This window comes from Candoia aspera, chromosome 7, assembly GCF_035149785.1.
Source record: "Candoia aspera isolate rCanAsp1 chromosome 7, rCanAsp1.hap2, whole genome shotgun sequence".
Taxonomy (NCBI): Eukaryota; Metazoa; Chordata; class Lepidosauria; order Squamata; family Boidae; genus Candoia; species Candoia aspera.
This window is the reverse complement of record NC_086159.1, coordinates 33,901,072-33,922,359: the sequence shown is the minus strand read 5'-3', so window position 1 is coordinate 33,922,359 and position 21,288 is coordinate 33,901,072. Positions and strand designations below refer to the sequence as shown.

Below are 21,288 nucleotides of genomic sequence, written 5' to 3'. Positions count from 1 at the left end.
CCAACTTGTTGGTGCGTCGTGCGCATTCGCCTTGGGAAGAGCTTCCGGGGCATGCTGGTAGCCCCGCCTTGAAAGAACATCTGGCGGGCAACGGAGTGTCCGTAGTTCGGAGATTACTCGTCTCTCACGTTAAGGTCGTCGCCGGAGCTATCCAGTTTTACTCGTGCTCGAAGAGAACGAGCGACCGAGAGGAAATTGCTGCCCCAGGGGTCGGATACGACGCGGTGTGTGAGAGAGCACGAGGGGCTGGGGAGCCGGAGCTGCAGACCTCAGCTCTACCTGCCTCATCTCCTCGTTCTTCTGGGGAACCTGTCGGGTAAATTAATCTGAAAGATGGCCTATAGGCAACCTCATCCAAGATATTACGTGTTACGTACGAGCAGGGACTTGAACTGAAATTTGCTAGTCCAGCGCTGTAACCGTGCTGATTCTTGAAGCCAGGACATTGCAACGATCTAGCAATGTTTCTCAATCTCAGCAACTTTAATGTAAGCGGACTTCAACTCCCAGAACTGCAAGTTGAGGAATTTTGGAAGTTGAAGTCCACCCAATCTAAAAGTTGCTGAGATTGAGGAACACTGATCTAGAATAATACAAGAACATTTGAATTTGGCCCTTTGGAAGGAAAATGCATCCCACCTTATAGGCATTGTAGGATATACAATATTACATAATATGGCTTCATATAATACATTAATAGAAGAATATAATGACACTAGATTGCATCCTATAGTGCTAACTGAAAGGATGTTCATTCAAGGGAATTGTCAGCTTCCAGCTCAGTTCACATCCCAATGCCATTCTCTCTTCTGGAGAGTTCAGATTAGGTATTTCAAGGAGTGTTGAGAACGACAGTTCAGGAAATGGCTTCCATTGATTGGATGCAATGCTTATCCTCAGATGTAAGAAGCAGAATTGTAATAGATTGAGGCAGCCTATACATTTCAGAAATAAATGTCTTTCTTTTATTTTAATAAAAAGGAGACTGCAACTGTGAAGTCATTGTTTCTCATTTTGCATAAAACCAGAATGAAATTACTGGTTTTGGTTCTGCCGTTTGACAGCCTACTAATCTTTAGAAAACACTTTTTAAAAACTTATAATGTGCCCCAGTGCTTTAAAGAAAATGCTATGTTTTCCAGTTTGTTTAACTAGCCTTTTTATTGATTTTTGTACTGCTTCCTATATAAATAGGTTTTAATTGAATGCATGTTAATTAGTTTTACTGATTACATCACTGTTTGTTATAAACGCTTTTTGATTTTTAAAAATTGTGTAAATAGGTTGACAGTATAATTAAGATTATCCCAACCTGTATATTTTGTAGTTCTGCAAATAGGTATTTCCCAGATAAATTTGAAGCATTTTTTAATCTTAGAAATGTAGATTATATTCACTTTGTAAATAAATCTAGACTATTTTTCACAGCTATAGTGTTCTGTTTTATACTTTCTTCTGGATTTTCACGAAGAATTGTAATGTGTATTGGAAGCTATGTCCACTATTAAAAATAATTTGTCTCCAATTTTAATATCTCAGTACTTATTTCTAGAGGGGGGTTGGGTTCTATATATGTTTTAGCAGAGGTACTAATATAAATGTTCCTCATTATTGTGATAATTTATTCCAGGTGAGAAGTGCTCTGCTGTGATGGAGATGTTAAAGTATGCAGAAATCCAGTGGTGGCAGTTCTCATGATGAAACCATAACCAGATTTCTGGAAATGCATCATTTTCTTTAACTACATTGGTCTAGTATTGATTTAAGAAAATGCAATTGTGACCATTGGAGGAAAAATATAAATACTTAACTCTACTGTGGCAACAAGGCATAAATGTGCCACCAAACTCCAAGCTATTAAGGCTGCAGTTGAGGGATAAACTGCCTCACTATTTTCCTCAAGTCCTTAGGGCTTTTTCTTTTTTTTAATCTAGGTATAGTGCTTTTACTGGCCACCATGTTTGTGTTAGTAGAGATGACAGATACAGTACGGATTCCTCCATGGCAATTTGAAAGGAAGCTTAATGATGCAATAACTGAAGAGTTAAATAAGAAGTTAGCCAATAAGGTAATTATTAAAAGTTCAAATTTTTGCCAGACTCGCTGGAATGAGAATTTATTCTAAATGTCTCATCAAACCATTATTGCCTATTTCTATCTCAGGGTAATATTTAATGTATTTGATGAAATGGACTATAGTATATTGTAACTTATGCCATAATAGAATTGTGAATCTTGAAGAAGCTAGTAAACTCAGCTGTTAATTACTAGAATACAGATGAGCAAGCTTGCAGTATTCTTATTTTAAGTTACAGTTCCCATAAGCTCCAGGCAACAGTGATTAGAGATAACAGTAACTGGTTGAACACTGGAGGATACTAAGAAGTATGTTCCTCGATTAGAAAAATACTGAAAAATGGCCACCAAATTTCATCAGTTTATTTGATACATTTCTTTTAATGTTAAGACATAACAATACAATGTAAATGATCACTACAAAAGGGGATGAGGGAAATTGGGCTGGCTGCTCATGTTTCTTATCCCTTTTTGCCCATATTTAGCTCAGGCTATCCATTCATCCTTGGCACCAGGGATTGCGTGTCATAGTTTTTGTGTTTTTACTTCTTGTACACTGCCCAGAGTCACCTGGCTGAGATGGGCGGTGATATAAATCATATAAATAAATGATCACTTCATTAGTTAGATTTATTTGCATGGATTTGAACATATTCTGACATGCTAATTCAAGCAAGGTTATCACTTCTCTTTCTAATCATTGTGATTTATTGGTCTCTGGACTTCCCCCGTTTCTTCCTCATTCTACTATATTCAGGTTGTTTATAATGTTGGCCTCTGTATCTGTCTATATGACATTACAAAGCTGGAGGATTCCTACATATTCCCAGGAGATGGTGCCTCACACACAAAAGGTTTGACAACTATTTTTCTAAATTTGACCTCTTTAGATTTGTGGATAAGCGGAGAGCCACAGGACTCAGTGTTTAATTAAAAATATTTAATTCCATTTCATTCCTGGTACCATTTTCCCTTAATATAAAGTAAAGGAAGTATTTATGTTTTGTTGTTCCAGGTTAGAGAATTAGGGATTTGTCATACTATGCTATATCCTAGTACTATTCAAATTTTCATTAATTTGGTATAGTGAATTAGCATTTGATTAAGTATATTATACAGTAATATTAAGCAATTATTTCTTTATAAGGCAGATATTGATGTTTGAGAAATTATGAATAAATTGGCACATAGATGTTGTTCAGCTTGCCAATGAAGCTAATTTTACTATTCTAATTTAATGTAAAGATGCAGTTCCTTTAAAAAAAGCATTTAGCAGGTAGTTCTCAATTTACAAGGGAAACATCTACAACGTCAGATATGTCTATGTCTATTCTACCTTGCAGTGCCAGTTACTTTACTCATAGTACAGTAAGAAAGGTATTGATTCATTTATTAGATCTGTTTTTAATTTATTTCTTTTAAAAGGAAAAGAGAAAAGATACATAGAAATTACAAAATACAGTATATGACATGGAAAAGTTTGCAGAATAGTATAACATAAAATTAGAAGAAAATGCAAACTATTTCATTGGAAGAATCATCACACTTTTATTCTTATATATCAACTTGGATTAGAACAAATTTAAAGATAGTTTCATGACAATTTAATACTTTAGCACTTTCAAAACTGTTACATTTAACTTATTAAAATCTGTTTAAATTAGTTATATAATAAAAATAAACAAGGTGAGAAACTTGGGGTGTTTAGATTTATGATGCTTGCTGCTTTTTTTAGTGCATTTTAGATATGTTGTATTTCATCCATTTTTGGATGAAATTCTCGTTGGGGAAATAAAGGGCTGCAGTCTTGAAGGTGTTCGTGGTAAGTTTTTTTTAAAAATTATTTAATAAGATGATATACAAAGCTTGTTTTTTTAAAGGTGTGCCTTTGTCTACCAGAAAGTAATAAAAAATTGTGGAAAGAATTAAGCTGTGGTGTGTACTACAGCATTAAGATAACCAAGGTTTGATGAACATAAATTTCTTGTTTCAAAACAAATCTAGAAGAACTGTGTTAAAATCTTTGCTAAGAACCACACTGAGCCTGAAATCATTGATTCATCGTAAGTATGGAACTTAGTTATTGTGCTAGGTGAATTTGAGTATACATGTTTCTGGAAAAAGAATTTTCTAGTTGATTTCTGTCTAATTGAAGAATTTCTTCTAGGTTGTCTCAGCATTTTTATTACTAGCTGCCAATTAAAATCAGTCTAATGATGTCCATTTTATAGAAATGTGAGGGATAGTAGAAGATTGACAGCCATTTGTGGGATCAGAGAGCAGTTATCCACATATTTGTTTTATTATTTGATAGTATCTTTATTGGGTTTTGTGTAAATGTATTATAAGGATCTGTCCCTTGAATCTTGTCCTTTGAGAAGTGGCAAGCACCTGTACAGTCTACAGACATCAGTGTAATCTTAAGTACATGGTGTTGAGAAGATTTACTTGTACAATATACAATTAGTGGTACGTTTATTGATATTTAGTTTTTACTTTGTAATTGCAGTTTAAAAATTAGAACTGAGCAGTTTTAACTGGATATTTAAGTATTGCTCTTAAATTTGTCCAGTGCTGATTAGTTTGGAGCTCTAATACTATTTTTAGAGGAGTATTGTCATTTTTTTCTCATATATATTACTGGGCAATCGAAGGCTTAAGTTATGCTCTTACATTGTATTCAAGTGGCTACTACATGAATTTGATCTTTCCACAGTTTCTCTTGGGTTCTTTGATGACATCCTCATTCCTCCAGAATCCCTACAACAGCCTGCCAAGTTGTATCCTCTGGGCAGCTCTGTCATACAGCACAATAATGCCAAATCTACATCTGTTTAATGTTTTTAAAAGCCTGTTTAGTATGTTAGAAGATGTTTTACTTCAAGCCTTAGTCTTAAAAACAGGGAATCTGCATAATATTTTGCAGCTTAGGAAAATATGTAGACTATATGGACAAAGATTAGTCTAATTCAAACTATGGTGGGGAAAAAAATACATGGTGAATATTCAGGTGAGAGTTGAGGCACAGTAGGAATTGTGAAATTGAAGCAAATCATTTAATTTGATATTAATATTCTTTGATGCTTTATTTTATCACACAATTTCATTTCTAAGTCCTATGACTAGCTTCTCCATTGAGTTAAATTTTCTTCTTCTACAATATAAAGGAACCATTTGTATGTAAAACCAGCAAGAATTATCCTGGCAAGAAAATGCAGAAGAAGTGAATTTAGGGAGACAGAGATATATGTATGTATGTATATATGTATGTTATTTTTCGTATTATATGTCTTAGTATCTTAGTATCATAGAACTTACAATTACACCATTTAGGCCATTGATACTAATCTCCTATTAAATCTGGAATCCACATAAAAACATGATTGCCCAACTTTGTTTGAATACATCCAGTGAATGTAAGTCCACCACCTCCCATGGTCATTGGTCCCACTAAAACTTCCTATCATTCAACCAGAAACTGTCATTCTGTAACTTTAAGACTGTTATTCCATGCCCTGCCCTACAGGATGTTAGAGAACAGTTCTTTGCCTTTTTGTCACATTGTTGCCTTAACCTTTCATGTGCCCAGTGATGAAACGGAACAGGTATGGGTTTGGGAATATGAGACTGAAGAAGGAGCTCATGACCTGTACATGGATATGGGAGAAGAAATACGTTTCCGTGTGGTGGATGAAACTTTCATTGACACATCCCCAACAGGCCCAAGCTCTGCAGAGCCTTCCACCTCTAGTGGCACTGAGGAAGCACAAAAGAAAGAGGCACCCTATACTATTGTGGTATGTACTCTTCCTTGGAGCCTTTTAAAATGAAGAGCTTTACCAATACCCAAAAGTATATAGGGAAGTAAAAGGGAAAGACTCCCTCAAGTCACATTTAATGCCTGGTGACTACAGAGATCCATCCATGAAGTTTTCCTGGCAGCAGTACACATTGCCTTCCTGTGGAATATGAATGCACGCACAGACACACACACACACACGTATCTTAGTGTTGCCTACAACTTTGAGATTTCTTGGTGATCTCCCATCCAAGTACTAACTACAATAGCTCCAATTCTGCTTAATTAGTCATCTGGGGAAGGGAAGAATGTCCAATTTAAAAAATATAGTTGCTTTTGCAAGAAGGATGTGCAAAATGTTTCATTTGGAGCATGAAACTTCCAGAACAATCTTTCCAGTGTGAATCTGCTGTTCATATTCTACAACCAAAATTGCAATTCTGCACTTGAGGGCAAGATGTTTTGTGTTCAAAATGGCTAAAACCAAAACATTTTGCACCCTTGTATTTTATACTTGCTTCTTAGAATAGAGGGCAAGAGACTAGAATGTGAAGGTACAGTTTAGATATGTAATGCATCTTGAGCTGAACAATTACAATTTTTGTCAAATGCGTCAAACAGTTTGCATTCACATATAAAGGTCACCACAAATTTTAACTGTATGGAGTCTGTATGGTCTAGGACCTAAGTATTAGTAGATATTCATGTTACTCGTTCAACAGTTGCAAAGGGATAGGCCTGGAGAGTGTCAACCTTAAAATATATATAGAAAAAGCATATTAATTCAAATGTTGATTCTTACAATTTTCATTAAGGGATCTATCAGTGAACCCGGCCTGGGTCTCCTATCCTGGTGGACCAACAGTTAACTGAAGGAAAAGATTTGGCAAGATGGACTGAAAAAGCCAGGAGATGCTTTGATCAACAGTTGCTGAATGGTAGCTGTTTTTCCCCATTTCTACTTTACATTAGATCAATTCAATCTGATCGAGATGTAGCAAATAAATGGGTGCCTCTAGTGGAATGTCATCGAAACAGAATGACTCTAGAATATAACAATTCTGATAATCCTGATGCTTTTATCCACCAGAACAGGATATAAGTGCCTAAGAAGAGTCTGTTAGCCTGAAAAAAAAAATGAAGATCCTCTGAATTAAAAAAAAAATGCAAATATTTTGATGGATTGCAGCTGCCTAGAAATGATCTCATGCTGCTACAGTTCATAATGAGATCAAATGACGAAAAGGACTGATACTGGAAAAACCAGCATTTTAATTTTCTTCAAAGGATGGAGGGGCTACTTGTTTTTTTTAATGCAAGCAGATTATAGTAAGAATGTGGTAGAGCTAGGGCAGTGAAAGTTGCCTCTACTTGGTCGCATCAGTGAATTGTCATTTGGAAGGATGTCCAAATTGTCATTTGGAAGGATGTTACCTAGTTGGGTAATGGAATGTCTACAAACAACCAAGCTCAGTGAGCACCAAGGACTCCACAGAATTAGTTAGAAAGTCTGCTTTGTTCAGATAATGAAGAAAACTTATCATTCTTCCTGTCGTAGAAAACATACAACAATTACTGCTTTTTAATATAAATATTGCAGAAAAACAGATGGCCTCTGGGGATGTTCCATTGAGAAGACAAAATGTTACACACACACCTGTTGCTGTAGCTCTTATTTAACGAGAGAACTTTTATATGGCAGATGCTCCCATTTGAGGAAGAAGTATGTCTGTCACATACTAAGTATGACAACAGGCCTAGACCATTTCTTATTGCATTATGATATAAATTAAGAATAACATTGAAACAGTTCTCATACATGATCAAAAACATCCCTATAGATCAAAAGGTTCTAATAACCAAAGCAATGCTAGGGCTGCTATAGCATCCTGCAGTGGAATATACCTCTCATGCATAATATGTTTTAAGACACCTTGTTCTTGCTGATAGTATTTTCTGACGTGTCCCAAATTGGGTTTGGCCATCTCTGAAAGTTTTCATGATGCTGCAATTCTACATTTATGCAGGACATTTCTACCCTTGGTGTTAGCTTTCTGCTATGATTACTGCTGAGATGCAATGTTTTGCTTTCTAATAATGTATAATAAAAATTGGAAGGGTAAGTTGGTGTAAAATTAGCAAGTTTAATATATAGCAGGTGACTATACTACCAGTTTTTTTTTCTGCTTTTAAAAGAAAGAATTTTGGACTAAAAGCAATCTCTATTAAATTTCCCATATTTATTTTTCTTTTGTTTTCCTTTGATATTTAAATGTATTTAGAAATTTACATATTACACATTAAAAATTTTGATATTTGTTACACAAAATATAAAATGACTGATTTCTCAAAGCTAAAGTAATTCCTATTATTTTTTTGAGAACTATGTCGTGCTTGCTATTTTATGCTGGATCTATTGCTGTCTGATCCTTCAGTTCTCTTAGGACTGGCTTCTGTTCAGTTACTTCCAGATATACCCCAAGTCTGCTCTTCCATTGGCAGATTTTTTTCTTTCATTAGCAGATGCTCACTACTAAATAGTCCTTGAGCCAAACCTGGAAGAAATTACTGAACACAGTGTAATTCTGGGATACATATATTTCTACAAGCTATTTCTACATACCCACTTAACAAAAGAGAAGCATTAAATATGTTTTGAAGATGGGCTCTACTGATTAGAAGCTTGCCATGTTCAATTTTAATGTTACTTTTTGGTAGAGTGGCTTACAAAACACACTAATAAAATAATTTTGTAAGTCAAAAAATACAGATGTGCAAGACACACAGAAAACAAGGTGATGATGATGATGATGTATTAAACTTGTATGCTGCCCAACTCTCAACGACTGGGCAGCTCACAACAATCTAACAAATTACAGTAAAATGTAAGCAATAAAAAAGTATAATGTTAAATTCAAATTCATCCATAAAGAAAACTTTACATGAGGTTCATATTGAATCAATTTTTTTCCCCATAAAATCACAATTTTGCTCCACAATATAAAAAAAGGACAATCAGTGACATTAGGTTCCAAATGTCCAGCAGAAAAGCAGTATTTTAAGCATCCTTCTAAAAGAACTTAAGGCTGGGGCAGCCTGAACTCTTGGGGGAATGTTAGAGCACGGCCAGTCACAAAGAAAAATCTTGGATCCCACCCCTCTCACTTCTCAGAGGAAAGGCAGCCAAAACACAAGGTCAGCAAAATCAATTCAGTCCCTAAAACATATAGAAGCTGAGCCCTCTAGAGCTTTATAGGTTAAAATCAGTACTTTTAATAATGCTTGGAAAGCAACCGGTAAGCAATGCAGCATCTGCAAGACTAGAACTATTTTGCTAAAGCAGCTCTCATCTGCCAAGAGGCAGGCAGGTATATTTTAGACCAAATGCATTTTCCAATTTTTTTTTTCAAGGCAGTCCAGGTAAAATGCATTGCAGTAATCTTGAAGTGATAAGGTCATGAATACTACATTTAGGCCTCTCACTTCAGGAAGAGCTGCAACTGGCGTGGAATGGAATCCACCACAAAGTAATCCCTATCTGACCCTCACATTCTGGGAAGATTGTCCCCTGCAGGAAGGTGTTTTTTTTGGGTGGGGGTGAGGGAGGAAATCTAGAACATGTAATGCTATTTAATTTTTATTATTATTTATTTCTATATTGCATCATGGAACTTGTCCCTTTTTTCCTTCTAATGATTGCTATGTTCTGAAGTGGCAATTACATAGGCTGAGTGTTAAACTCTGAAAAATTAGCTTAGATAGTGGGATGTGATTGAACTAGTTTGGCCACTGTCCTGAAAAACGCCTGCAAAGAGACTAGTCTTCAACTAAACAATTCCTTCAGTATACCATCAATCAAACCTGGCACATGCAGCCCCTGCAACAATGATCTGCAGGAGAAAGGTTTCTGCATTTAACTGGAACCCAGGTTGGTCTTGGATACCAGTGGCCAATTTAAGTAACCAATATTAGTGTGGAAGGATTGCACTGTGATCTCTTCAAAACTTAAAAAATCTTAAGGAATGAAAAGAAAAACAGGAAGTTCTGGTTGTTTTATGTAAGTATCTGATTTTTCAATTCAATCAACCAGAGATTCAAGCTGGAAGCTTAAAAGTCTAGTCTTTTTTCATTAATTTTACATGCAGAAAGGAGAAAACAGAAAAACTACTTATAAAAATGAGATTTACGTGTGTCTTGAGGGAGAGGTGCACACACAGAAGATTCATTATTTGCGTAGTTTGGTTCTGTACAGTCACTGCAAACAGTAGCAAATACTGAAACCTCAGCTGAGAATGGCCTGTCAGGCAACTCAACTTTTTTGCTGCTCTGCATATCCACAAAAGCTCTACAAGTACTGATCCTGCAGTTACAAATAAATTTTAGCGAGTAGGCAAATTTGCAAATACAGAATCTACAAATTACAAGAATCAACTGTATACACACACACAAGTCTTATATGGTAGAATTATTCACATTTAACTCAGTGTTTATTAAAAAAAGAAAAAGAAATGCAAGTTCTTCAGACTACTGTTCTTGCATTTTCTTCCAAGCTTGTAACTGGAATGTCTTCTAGAATCACAAAAACAGAACATTCACTTTTGTTATCTTTAGTTTATTTCAAAACCAGAGTTATATACTTAAGAACATAAGCATCTTCAAAAAATCTGAGTCTTCCAGAAAAAGGGCATGAAATAACTTTGATCCAAAAGGATACTGCTGTAACAGCCATATTGCATTTTGAACACATCAACCACTGGCTCAGCCCCTCAAGTTTTTCCAAAATACGTGGTTTTTAAAACTACTCACACCAAAGGGAGTTAGCAAAAGGCTCAACAATAGCCCGGGGATGGGGTGGAGAGATTCTCTAAAACATCCAATGATTGGGGGGAACCAAAATAAACTCAGAGGGGAAGGAGAACGGGAAAAGAGACGGAGCAGCTGAAAGTCTAAATGGGAGACCTTCACAGCAGCATTCTACTGAGGACATTCCATCTGCCTATTCGGACAAAAACTTACCCTTCAACTATTAGAATATCCTTATTTGATTTTTTTAAAAGCTTACGTTTAAAAAATTCAGTAACATATGTATGCTGAATAGCGAGCTTTCACTCACGTTTAAATATAACAAAGCTCCGTAATCGATATAACGCGCAAGCTCCTAGATCGTCCCTCCCCCCAAAATTATGTGGCGAGCAGGAAATTTTATGTTCATTGTCGTCAAGGAAGTTATTCCCTCCCCTATGTGTTAGGGCTGATTCAGAGTTCCCGCGGGCGTGTGTGCGAGAGAGAATTAATAGTTAAGCCAGATGGCCAGATCTCCTGACCTGATCCGCATTTTGTAGACCTTCTTCCAACAGTAGCAGATGGGAAACTCGCCTTACCTACCTTGCGTTAACTGATGTTAATATGATAGTGAAGAGACTAAACAGCAGAGTTGCAACTTGACGATAAGCGTATAATACAGAGCTATCGCCAGCCCTGCGCAGTTTCTTTTGTAAAACGTCACCTAAAGTGCTGCAGCCGAAGAGAGGCCCAGAATTACGAGTAAATTTGGAGGCTACCATGAATGCCGGACTAGAAGCATCTCCTCATATACCAGCGACGCCGCTGCTCATGCAGCAACAGAGTTTCCGACCTCACTGAGGGCGGCAAGCGCCATTCTCCCCTCCTGTTGCAAAGAAGAACAGCAAGAAGGAGCTCAAAAAATCCGTCTACAAATGGAAGAATCGGCAAGGCTGCCTCAGCTCACTCAGAGGTTCCGGAAGCAATGGTTGCTGGGAGTTGTAGTTGCAGTTTGCCCAGACAGGCTGGAGGAGGGAAAGATGAGAAGCGACCTCTTACCTGATATGGGTAGCTAAGGTGTTTTGTTTAGATGAGGCAGATTATTGCGGTGCCTTTTTTTCATTCTCCTTATCAAAGCTGCAGTATTTATCTCACGTGTTGGAATTAACATGCTTTTTGTTCTGTATCATTAAGCAGCTGTGCAAAAAAGTTTGGAAAGGTTTCCAGTACTGTATGAAGTTTTCACAGCACGCTCCTGTTTGTAGCTAGGCAAAAGCAAATTCTGTTTAACTCAGTAAGAATTTATTATGTATGTATTGCACCTACTGCTCAATTTTGCTAATGCTATCAAAAATTCAGAATAAATATTATATAAAACATGATTTCATATCATCCCTCTCATCGTTTGGTTTAAGGTTATGAGAAACTACCGAAGTAAATTTGTGTATTTAGTTAATCCTTGTGTTTGGAATGTGAAGCGTCAGCCAGTGTCCCTTATGAAAAGATTAGTGGCTTGGTAACTTATTTTCTCTGAATATTAAAGTCTGTTATAAATGTAATCAGCTAGTTTATTGAGGTGATAATGGGAAACTCAGCTTTTAGATTACAAATGTTATCTCTTCCCAGCAACATGGAGATGAGAACTGTAGTCCTATAGATTTAAAGGGCAGCAAGTTGGGGAAACAATGAGGAAAGATAGATTTGATATCTTTCACCTCCAAAAAAAATGACCAATTGCTTACTCATTCCACTAACAATGCTATATGTTACACATTCATGCTTCTGCTAAACAAATCATCTAAACCTGCTGGCTCTTGCTGTGCTGGTATAACTGTAAGTGTATTCATTTATCTCCGACAGCATTAGTGGACTCATAATATCTTCTGTTTTGGAATGCCTAATATCCTTAATATATTCTTGGGTAGTTTGTAGAATTTAGGAAATCTGAATTATTTGTTTCATGGAGGACAGAAATCATTTTATGTACATACTTTGCAATAATGCTTAACTTACTAGTTAAACAGTAGTAAACCTTATTAATACCACTGTAGAAAGAGAGGCTATGGTAGCCAAAAATCAGGAAGCGTCTGGTAGCATCTTTTTAGACTAAAAAAATTATTAAAAAGCATAAGATTTCATGAGCTACAACTCATTTCATCAGATTGTTGTAGTTCAAGAAAGTTTATGCCATTTAATAAAATTCGTAGGTCTGAAAGGGTGCTATCAGAGTCCTTCCAATTCATATCCATGAGTTTTATTCTGTAGTGTGCTTAGAACTGCTGCCCTAATCCCAGCTTTTTTCTCATAAGCTTCACTCTTCTTTAAGGGTCCTCCATTTAATGACTGCAATATAGTTTTGCTTATTATTTGTATAGCAACAGTACTATATATGGGCTTTACTAAGAGATACAGTCAACACAGATAGGTCTCTGCTCCTCAACAAGATGTACGTACAGTCTAAAACAGGAAAAACAACAGAGGAAAGGAAAGAAAAAAGATAGGCAGAATGTGGTTAAGTATATCACAGTTCATTTAAAAAGCATTTTAAAAAATCCAGTATCTGTTCAGTATCTAATACCCAACACTGTTCTTCGTGGAAATCTAACATTTTGTGTGTTTGTGTGTATTGGGAGGCTTAAAAAGATACAAGTAATTGCTAAAATGTAAATATGCAGCTATATTTCTTCAAAAAGGCAAATACATAGTTGTATTTTTTTTAACAAATAAAACTGCCATTTTAGGCTGCTATGTTAATTCACTGTGTATTTTTGTTTTTAAATGGTGGTCACTGCTTTCAACATTCATGAGAACAGAAAGTCAGTCTATAAATCAAATAAATAATGTTTTATATGCCATATCCCATCATTTCTCTAATAATCCAGAGCAGCTTTGTGGGATAATAGAGGAGGTACAGTGAGAGGGATTAATGAAAATTAGGTGCTCTCCAGGTAGGTACAGAAATGTTTTTTATTGGCACATTAGATACAGCCTTATATATAATAAACAACCAAAAGCCTTCTGTAGTTGGAGATTTAACAAATAATATATATATACTTTTTATGTTTCTGATAAATATATTCATTTCAAATTTTTCAGGTAAAAGTGACCAAACAGTTAATTTGACTTCAGATATAAGTCAAATAACTTAATACTTCTGGGAAACAATTGATGAATCATATTTTACAAATTAAATTATTGCAATTGCTTGATATGCAAACAAGAAAAGTAGAATAATACAAGCTGTTTTATTGTAGTTAATGGATTGTACAATGCAGGAAGCATAACTATTAGCTAGGAAGTGGTTAAATATCATTTGATGCTGAAAATTCTGGCCCTGGGACTACAAACAAGATAAAGACAATGTCATCATGGCACAAACAGAGATTACTTTATTAACTGACTCAGTGTGGTCACTGAGTCAGAGTCATTATTATTCTGTGTGACTATATTTTTATATGAAATGCCATTTCATATCATATACATTGAGATTACTTGAATTTTCTGTGGCAGTAGTCACAGATTACTAGACCAAATATAAAGGTATACTACAGGTAGTTCTTGCTTAATGACCACAATTGGGCCTGGAATTTTGGTTGCTAAGCAAAGTGGTCATTAAGCGGATCCAACCTGATTTTATGACCTTTTTTGTGGCGGTCATTAAGGGAATCACCGAAGGCATTAAGTGGACCAAGTGGTCATTAAGCGAATCACACAGTTCCCCGTTGATTTTGCTTGCCAGAAGTTGGCCGGAAAGGTAGAAAATGGCGATCACATGACCACGGGACACAACAGTCATAAATGCAAACCAGTTGCCAAGCACCCAAATCATAATCATGTGACCATGAGGATGCTACAATGGTCATAAGTGTGAGGACTAGTTGTGAGTTGTTTTTTTCAGCACCGTCATAAATCTGAAGTGTCAGTAAACGAATGTGTTGTTAAATGAGAACTACCTGAATGGCTAACTTGCTGAGAATTTTCTAGAACGGCATTCCCCAACGTAGGTGCCATATGCTGGTTGGGGAATTCTGGGAACTGAAGTGTACACATCTGAAGGTATCTAAGTTGGGAAAGGCTGATTTAATGTGCAGTTTGCGATTTTACAGAAAATAGGGAGTTTGCAACTGTTTCACCCATTTTGAATTTGGCAAATAATGGCAATGTCAGTACAGAGTTTGATTTTTTTTCTTCCTGTCCAATATGCCTCTATTTTTGTATAATGGAATTTCCTATTAATAAGCTTCTTTACCTATTGGAGTTTTGTAGATGACCCCTTACGTTGACTGCAATTAAAGATAATAAAACACATACGATTTATTCCATTTTTATCCCACCTTCCTGTTCAACTGAATATGTACAGCATCTCACAAGAAAAATGCAAAATAAATTCCACAGATACTAAATTTTGTTAAGTATAAATGTTAACATGCATATGTTCAGAGGGTAGCATCCTCATGTCAAACCAACTGTTTTAATAATTATTTGTCTCGTATTATAAATATTTCCTGAATCCATCCAAGTCCCAAAAGTTTATGTGCCATGCCATAAAATAATGTCTGTAGTTGCTATGATGTGTGAATTACTGGTAGCTGTGCAAAAAGAATGAAGGATCTTTTTGTACTATACCTTGAAAATGTGCTAATGCTTCTAAGGTTCCTCAAGGTTCTTAACTGTTTTTCTTCTAACTGCATTTCCTCACTGTTTTGTTTTAGGTCAGCATGTGACAGATAGAATATTCTCAGTCTAGAGAAGATTGCTTGGTAGGACAACACTAAACAGTTTCTGTAACATAAACTTGAGAGTGCAAACATTTGTGTTTCCATTATCAGCAGTCTGATAGATAAAGATACTGGATGGAAAGTAAGTAGTGCTCTAAAAAGCTCTGACAATTTTTTTTCTAGTTGCAACTGAGTCCAGACCATAGTTAGAATGTTATTTTTCATGTCTAGAAAAATTGCTTCTACCTTACCTTGTGCACAGAAAATGAATAGCATCGGCTTGGACATAGTGCTGCATTAATGAAACTCCATTAAGATGTGGGTTTTTGAAAATCAAAAATATCCTGAGCGTGCCAGCATATTGTAGGAATCTGTCAGTGAGGTGCAACAAATATGTTGGCTTGCAAGGTAGTCTCTAGAACTTTTAGGGTTTTTTTTTTCTAATGCTACCTCTATCACAAAGTGATCCTAGTTTGCATAAAATAATTTGAGCAGGCTTGGAGTACAGTTGATCTTTGGTTGTACTAAAGATTCATTGGCCAAAATGTGACCTCACAATTTCTCTGGTAATTGGTTGCACAGTCAAACTATTCAGTGTTATAAGTTTTTCTTTCTTTCAAAGTAGGATGATTATTTTATGTTATTTGGAAATTATACAGATATAGCATAAGATTGCATTTGCCTTTTTTAGAGCCACATCACAATGCTGGCTTACATTCAGTTATCAGTCACTTACTATTCCAAGATCTTTTTCACAAACCAGATATCCTCCATCTTAAATCTGTACGGTCTCCTGCCTCCAATCTGGAGGGTCTCTATCTTTTTGACATTCCAGAAGCCCTTGAAAGCCTGGTTCTTCATATAGATGCTGGGCTAGGGTGTGAGTTGAGCCCAATACATGTGCAAATGGTATGAGGTCGTTATGGTGCCTGGGTAAAGTGTGATGGTTTCTAATGGGGGTGGGTGGGGTTTCTATATGGGTTTGACTGTTATTAGCCACCCAGTGTTATATTGTGTAATATGGGTGCTCATATACATCTTTATTGATAATTTTTATTTCTTAAAAGATCTTTGGAATTTTCTTTATTAAATTTCATTCCGTTACTTTCAGCTCATTTCTCTCCCCAGCCCTTCGTCTGACATTAATAAGAATATTGTAGTGTAGAAGATCCATGCTATTTACCCCACACTTGACTAGTCTGTTAACCAGCAGGTCATGAGGTACTTTGTCAAATGGTTTGCTGAAGCCAATGTATATTATATCTACAGAAGTCCTACATCTATTATGGAAGCTGCTTGATCAAAAATGAAGTAAGATTGCAAGACTTGTTCTTGATAAATCCATGCTGATTTCAGCAAACCATCAGCTAATTTGTTCACTACTTAAAGATTCAGTTCATCTGGTTCTGAAGATTTAAATGAATTCAAAGGAAAGTTCTTGTTTTTGTTAATCTTAGGCTTCAATCCTGTCCCTTTGTTCTGCTGCTTGCATTTCCTGGTAGAACAGATAGTTTTTTTGTATTCTATGAAGACTGTTTGAACTGAAATAGTAGTTGTTCATTAAATAATCAGCAGGCTCCACATATAATATTAAGCCAAAAGCCCTCCCAATTATGGGATTTCAAGTCCTCATATTTCTGGCATGTACTATTTATTGTGGTGCAACTGCAACTGACATCTGTTCACCTGGATAGCATGCTTCCAGAGCACTGTACATTTCCGTCTCTAGATATAGCATTTACATCCTGCCTTTCCTTGAAGGTGTTCAGGTCAGTATATAAAGATTTTAGTGCATTTTGTTCTTCCACAAATGTGTATTGTGCAGGCTAGGTTAAACTTAAGGTATGTAACAGGCTCGAGGACTTTTGAGGTGCATAACTGGCAAAGGATCTGAATCCAAATTTCCTTGAAAGAATGAAGATCAGATTTGTTTATTAATTGTACATTCATATTCATCATGTTATTGCCTTTGAAGGCAAGTAACATTATGGAAAGTGCAGAAAAATGTAATAAGCAGAAGAAATTAAAGGCAGGAAATGAAAGAAAAGTAAATCTAGCCAAGGGCTTTTCCCCACATTTCAGTTAAAATATTATCCACCTACTGCTGAACGAATGTGGCTATACAAAACACTTAGCAAAGATCTGAAAATAAAACATAAAAGAAATTGAAAGGGCCAAGTCACAAAAGAAAAGTAGACAAGCAGACTGAACTATACAGCTGACATAACAAAAGCAAAAGCTCAGAATAAGCTTATAAGAGTAAGTGACAGATAGTAAGAGTAACAATATGGACTTAAGTTCAACATAAAAGAATCAGGTCACTGCTGTCAGAAAAGAAAATGCTAACAATCCCCTAACCACTTTATGGCTTAGAGCACATATAAACCTCACCAATATTATCTTATTCAATAGTAATTTTATTTTTAAACTATGCAAAAGCAAGCATGTTTCTCACGATGTGTGAACCCTAGCTTTTCTGTAGAAATATACTGGAGTAACAAGAATGTGAAGATTTCAAACAAAATCCGGAAATATTTCAAACTAAATGCGAGTTGACACCCAGCCTATTTAGCTCCAAAGGGGAGGACTCGTTGAAAACAACTTTTTATACGGCCGACTACTAACACCGAAAAAAAAAATCTCAATATTGCAGTCTCGCTGGGAGCTCAACACATAACCGTTCGAATTTAGGAAAAGACGTGATCACTAAAACTACTAATCCCATCATGCTCTCGGGTTGCGTCGCATTTTTTTCTACTTTTTCCTTCCCCCGCACCAACTCGCTGGTGGCTTGTGCGCATGCGTCTTGAAAGCAGCGTCCGGGGCAGGCAGGCAGTCTCACCCTAATGTAAGATGGTGGCCGGCCTGGCAGCGGAGCGCGCAGAGCCTAGAGATTACCCGTCTCTCACATAAAGGTCGTCGGTAGAGTCACTCAGCTCTATCCCCGCTATCGTCAAAGAGAACGAGCGCCCGAGAGAGTATTGCCGCCCCCGCCACCAGACAGCCCGGTTGCTGTGGAACAGGGACGACGAGGTGGGTAAGTGAGCGAGCAGTAGGGGCTGGGGGAGCCGGAGCTGCGAGAGCGCGGAGGCTTCTCGGGGAGCCTGCAGGCCTCAGCTTTCCCCTGTCCTCTGCCTGCCTCGGCTTCTCGGTCTATCTGGGGCGGAGGGGCAAGAGGAAGGCAAAGGAACCCGGCGAGCCTGTTCCAGCGACGAGGGCCGACTGTCTCTCCTGGCAGCGGAAGGGGCTTCTGGGGCTTGACTGCTTGCGCCGGAGTTCCCGTGGTCGGAGAGAGGTTCCGACTGACCCATGGGAAGCCACGTTCAGGCTTTTTATGGCGGGGGCCAGGAATAAATAGAGGCGGAGGGTCCTTGTGCTGTACCTTGTGCTTTGCATCTTCTTCGTGATTTCCAGGTTTAGTAGGTGAGAGGTGGCCGGACCTGCTGTTTTAGGCGATGATGCTTTAGTGGATTTCAGATAAAGTGGGATGCGACCCCACCCCCCACCCCCCAACCCCCAAATTACTTTTCCATATGTTGAAAAGAAGTGGGAAAAATTCCAGTGTTCACAGTAGCAGCACGTGTGTTTGGTTGTGGGTGGCAGTTAACTGTATGGGTGTTTCCTCTTTTACACTATTTTTATATACCTTTTGAGTTTCCCTGGATGGAAACTCATCGTATTTTGTAATAGGCTTTTCAGGTTCTCCAGAAGCCAATTCCTTTTACTTTATGTTTCTTGTTATTCTTGAGTTAAGCAGTTACAGTAGAGGTTTCACTCTTCGGTGTTTTGGATTGCATTGTCTCCTTTTAAAGGGATGTTGTGGACCAGCCATCTATTTTTGCCCTCCAATGTTTCCATAACAAATCCTAGCTCCTTTATAAGTTTACTGATAATATACCTATTAGTGTTTGACAGTTTTGAAGATTATTTCAAGTAAATAGGCTTTTTGATAAAGTTGTTATTCACATGTTGGAATGCTGCCTATATATTTTATAATTACTTAAATAATTTCTTATTATGATATTGATAGTAGTGCAAAGCACAGTAACAAAAATAAATCAAAGGTTATAGTTCCTGAAATTATATACATAGAAGATATAAGAGTAAAAAGTATTTAATATGTCCAGTGGGCTACTTCTCTGTAGTTTACAAAGGGAAAGTCTAATTTTTTAATTCCAGGAAATCTGTTTAAGTGTCCTAGGCTGCAGTGTTAATTATAATAATTTGGGAGTAAGCCTCGTTAAAGTTAGCAAGGCTTCTGAGTAGGCATGTACAAGAATACACTGTCAGTAAATGACTTGATAAGCAAATAATGTATTGATTTAATAATATGAAAAAGTTTGTATCCAATTCCCAAATTCAAATAACCAAAATAACTAAAACAAAGCCTTTATAATTTTCTTTTTTCTAGCCTAATTTTAGATAACCTGCTAAAAAATAAAATATGTCCCAGAATTTATTTATATGCCAGAGATACATCTTGAAAGTGCCCAGTCATTTAAAATGTTTTTAAAAACTGTACTTAATGTATCCTTTAACTGTATTTTTTTGTGATTTTTATAAAGATATTTCACCCTTTTATTTGAAAAAATAAAATATTAAATTATTATTAAAATTATTTTAGTGATTTCCCAATTTAAGTCTATACTGATCATATAATATGTGTGCTGTGAGTCATTTTTATTCCAATTTTAAATATGTCAATTTGGAATTGAAACATTTACTTGGCAAAGTAAGATATCAGTTCATGTATTTTTTTCAATAATTTCTCACTTGAAAGTTTTTTTTAGTGGAAAAAAACTAGGTGGTCTTGTTCAGACTTTCTAATTTTTGTTAATTTTTAAAATATAAATCACAGAACAATTGCTTGCATCTTTAGTGGTGCATAGACTCCTCTGGTTGGTTCGAGAAATACATAACCAGCTTGGATTTGAAGAAGAGTTAGAATATGCAATGAAGTTTTACTCTCTTAAAGAATGTCTTGATGTTGAAAGGCAAGTAAGTTCTCTCAAGTAACATGAAGAGGTATTCTGATGATTAATGGTACAGTAAAATGCTCATTCATTATAGTGTTCATTCTTAAGATACATGGTTTACTTGTGCACTTGAAGATCTATAAATATGTCTAATTTGAAGAATCAGGAAAATTTTGCTGGATTCTGAGGAGCTGTTCCATATTTATATTTATTATTTGGTTGTTATAATATATAATTATAAAATTATATGGATTATAAAATTATTTTCATAATTTTGTAATTTTGAAGACTTTTTCATAATTTTAAGTATTGTTTCTGTGTTTTGTTATATGTTGTAAACCACCCATAGTCCTGGGATTGGGTACTGTCTTTTGTAGATGCTGGTATTAATTTACAATAGAATAAATAGGCATACAATTATTTTAACCAGAACCCAATAGGAAAAAAAAAATCTTTAACTGTTAGGATAAAATTAGTTTTCCTAAAACCTTTAATATGTATAGAAGGTTGCTGCTATATTGTGTAACTTGAGACATTTATACTTCTGAAAAATTTTACTAGAATTTAAGATTTGCTTCGTATCATTTGTTGAGTTCCTCAGAATGTTGTTACTAATTTCCTTTACTTTGAAAGATGAATAGAAGATGCTTCGTTTAACTTATAAATGTTTTTCTTGAAATAGAGCATATATGTTTGCAATGAATAATTTATGCATTTATATTTATTATTTTATAAAAACAGTTTATAATTTTATAATTATATTTTATAATTTTTGTGTAAAAAACACATACTAAAGTGAGGAACAATTACAAGCAATTGACAATAAATTAATATTAATTTAAATAAAATTATTAAATCAAAAATCTCTAAAAATAATATTCTTAAGACCAGTGACAGCTTAGAGGTGAAGATGTTAATATCAAAACCACATCAGACT

At 35.9% G+C, this 21,288-nt stretch overlaps 2 protein-coding genes across 11 annotated transcripts in view; both read left to right on the top strand.

The window, feature by feature from the left end:
* The first annotated feature begins 1,095 nt into the window (after positions 1-1,095).
* On the top strand, positions 1,096-8,118 carry POLR3H (RNA polymerase III subunit H). 2 transcript variants are annotated; one of them, XR_010068315.1, is made up of 7 exons: positions 1,096-2,068; positions 2,834-2,930; positions 3,812-3,898; positions 4,793-4,856; positions 5,666-5,873; positions 6,691-6,813; positions 6,966-8,118. XR_010068315.1 is itself a non-coding variant. In XM_063308633.1 (6 exons), exons 1-6 carry the CDS (start codon positions 1,958-1,960, stop codon positions 6,742-6,744), a joined length of 621 nt encoding a protein of 206 aa, XP_063164703.1. In that variant the 5' UTR covers positions 1,096-1,957; the 3' UTR covers positions 6,745-8,118. The 2 variants fall into 2 exon arrangements, 1 of the variants encoding a protein (XP_063164703.1); XM_063308633.1 differs by having other exon boundaries at positions 6,691-8,118.
* Positions 8,119-18,181: 10,063 nt separating this feature from the next.
* Positions 18,182-21,288, top strand: part of CNOT4 (CCR4-NOT transcription complex subunit 4) — an 86,915-nt gene continuing 83,808 nt past the window's right edge. For 4 of the 9 annotated variants that reach the window (XM_063308627.1, XM_063308625.1, XM_063308626.1 and 1 more), the window contains exon 1: positions 18,184-18,412. The gene's annotated coding sequence lies outside the window, so the exon portion shown is untranslated. Of the gene's footprint in view, positions 18,413-21,288 lie in introns of all 9 variants that reach the window. The other 5 variants (XM_063308630.1, XM_063308629.1, XM_063308628.1 and 2 more) reach the window with 3 other exon arrangements.

What these genes read in the sequence shown, in the direction of transcription:
- POLR3H (XM_063308633.1), top strand. Translation starts at nt 1,958, where the DNA reads ATGTTTGTGTTAGTAGAGATGACAGATACAGTACGGATTCCTCCATGG. An exon ending in ATAAGAAGTTAGCCAATAAG is followed by an intron (nt 2,069 to 2,833) that starts GTAATTATTAAA and finishes TACTATATTCAG; the next exon opens with GTTGTTTATAATGTTGGCCT. An exon ending in AGGCACCCTATACTATTGTG is followed by an intron (nt 5,874 to 6,690) that starts GTATGTACTCTT and finishes ATTTTCATTAAG; the next exon opens with GGATCTATCAGTGAACCCGG.